The sequence below is a fragment of the Austrofundulus limnaeus genome, unplaced genomic scaffold, assembly GCF_001266775.1.
Source record: "Austrofundulus limnaeus strain Quisiro unplaced genomic scaffold, Austrofundulus_limnaeus-1.0 Scaffold69, whole genome shotgun sequence".
NCBI classification, from domain to species: Eukaryota; Metazoa; Chordata; class Actinopteri; order Cyprinodontiformes; family Rivulidae; genus Austrofundulus; species Austrofundulus limnaeus.
This window is the reverse complement of record NW_013952471.1, coordinates 1,232,140-1,233,546: the sequence shown is the minus strand read 5'-3', so window position 1 is coordinate 1,233,546 and position 1,407 is coordinate 1,232,140. Positions and strand designations below refer to the sequence as shown.

Below are 1,407 nucleotides of genomic sequence, written 5' to 3'. Positions count from 1 at the left end.
CTGTCAACGCTCTCTGGTTTCATTTAAAAGAGTCGATCATCAGATATTGTCCAGGATTAACCTTCAGGGTGGATATAGCTCGCTCACACCAATGACCTGTCCACGTCATCATTTACCCAGAATGCTTTGCGTGTAAATAAAATGGCTCCGTTGAAATATATTTTGAAAAATTTACAAAAACAAACAGCACACAGTATTTTTACAGTCTTTATTTTACAGTTAAAATAAATGTTTATCAAATAAAGTCTAATGTTACAACTAATCATGGATCCCTTTAAGTGTTAAATCAACTATTAAGCACAAATACAAGCACCTGCACATAACCAATAAAAGAGTAAAAAGATTCGGAAAAATCAAGTTCATTAAATGAAACAAAATAAGAGTCCTCAACATTTCAGGCCAGGTAAAACTAAATCAGGCAGAAAAAATCAATCAATCAATCAATCAATCAGTGGTTTAATGACAGCAGTCTTTACTCAGGTGTGTCCTGTGTTTCCACTCCTGTCACTGCAGGGATCGCCTTGCTGTACCTTCAGCTACACACAGTCTCTCACGAAGCCTCCCACCTGCAGAGGGCGCTGGACTACGTGAAGAGGGCCATGAGAATCCTGAATGGCCGTAAAGTGACCTTTCTGTGTGGTGATGCAGGACCCCTGGCTGTGGGCGCTGTGGTCCACCACAAGCTGAACAACTCTGCAGACAGCAAGGATTGTTTGTCCAGGTGAGTGAGCAGAAGCTCCACTACTCCTGGAGGTGTGTTGAGAACAGGAAAAGTGTCGCCCTTCTTTTATCTGCGTCTCTACACGCACATAGCTTCTCTGTTAGATATCTTCTTAGAATTATTTAAAATATCTTTTTATTGAAATGTAGCAGTTATGTAAGATCTTCCTTCAGTCCAGTAACCTGAGCTGTGTTTGTCCGTCAGGCTTCTCCAGCTGCAGCGCTCCGTGCTCAGTCCAGAGTCTGACATGCCAGATGAGCTGCTGTACGGACGAGCYGGATACCTTTATTCTTTACTCTACGTTAACAAAGAAATTGGAGGAAATACTGTGGATGAAGCCACAATTACAAAGGTCAGGTCCCTCTGCTGATGCATGCTTTTACATTAATACTCTCTATAAAAGGAATATATCGTGTAAAATCTACTTTTTTTAGCTGTTTAATACATTTTGTTGTTTACTTGGAGTGCAGAAAAGTTGGTGCTGCAAAGATRTTTTTATATTCTGTTCAGGTCATATCTTTCAACCTGTTCAGTTCAGAGACAGCCTCAAAACGAGTGAATCTGAGACACACCCCAGAAAATGGGTGGGGCTTGTGGAGTTACAATAAGGAGGAATTCAGACCAAAACATATAGACCCCAACTTAATGGTTTAAATGTGAAGAAGGATTATAAGTATATATATACT

The 1,407-nt window shown here is 40.3% G+C and overlaps 1 protein-coding gene across 3 annotated transcripts in view; it reads left to right on the top strand.

Annotated features, from left to right (window-relative positions):
- The window catches only part of lancl2 (LanC lantibiotic synthetase component C-like 2 (bacterial)), a 10,609-nt gene that overhangs the window by 4,893 nt on the left and 4,309 nt on the right, over nucleotides 1-1,407 (top strand). For all 3 annotated transcript variants that reach the window (XM_014010459.1, XM_014010460.1, XM_014010461.1), the window contains 2 exons: nucleotides 514-721; nucleotides 926-1,073. In XM_014010459.1, coding sequence (XP_013865913.1) covers nucleotides 514-721; nucleotides 926-1,073 — 356 coding nt within the window. The remainder of the gene's footprint in view (nucleotides 1-513; nucleotides 722-925; nucleotides 1,074-1,407) is intronic.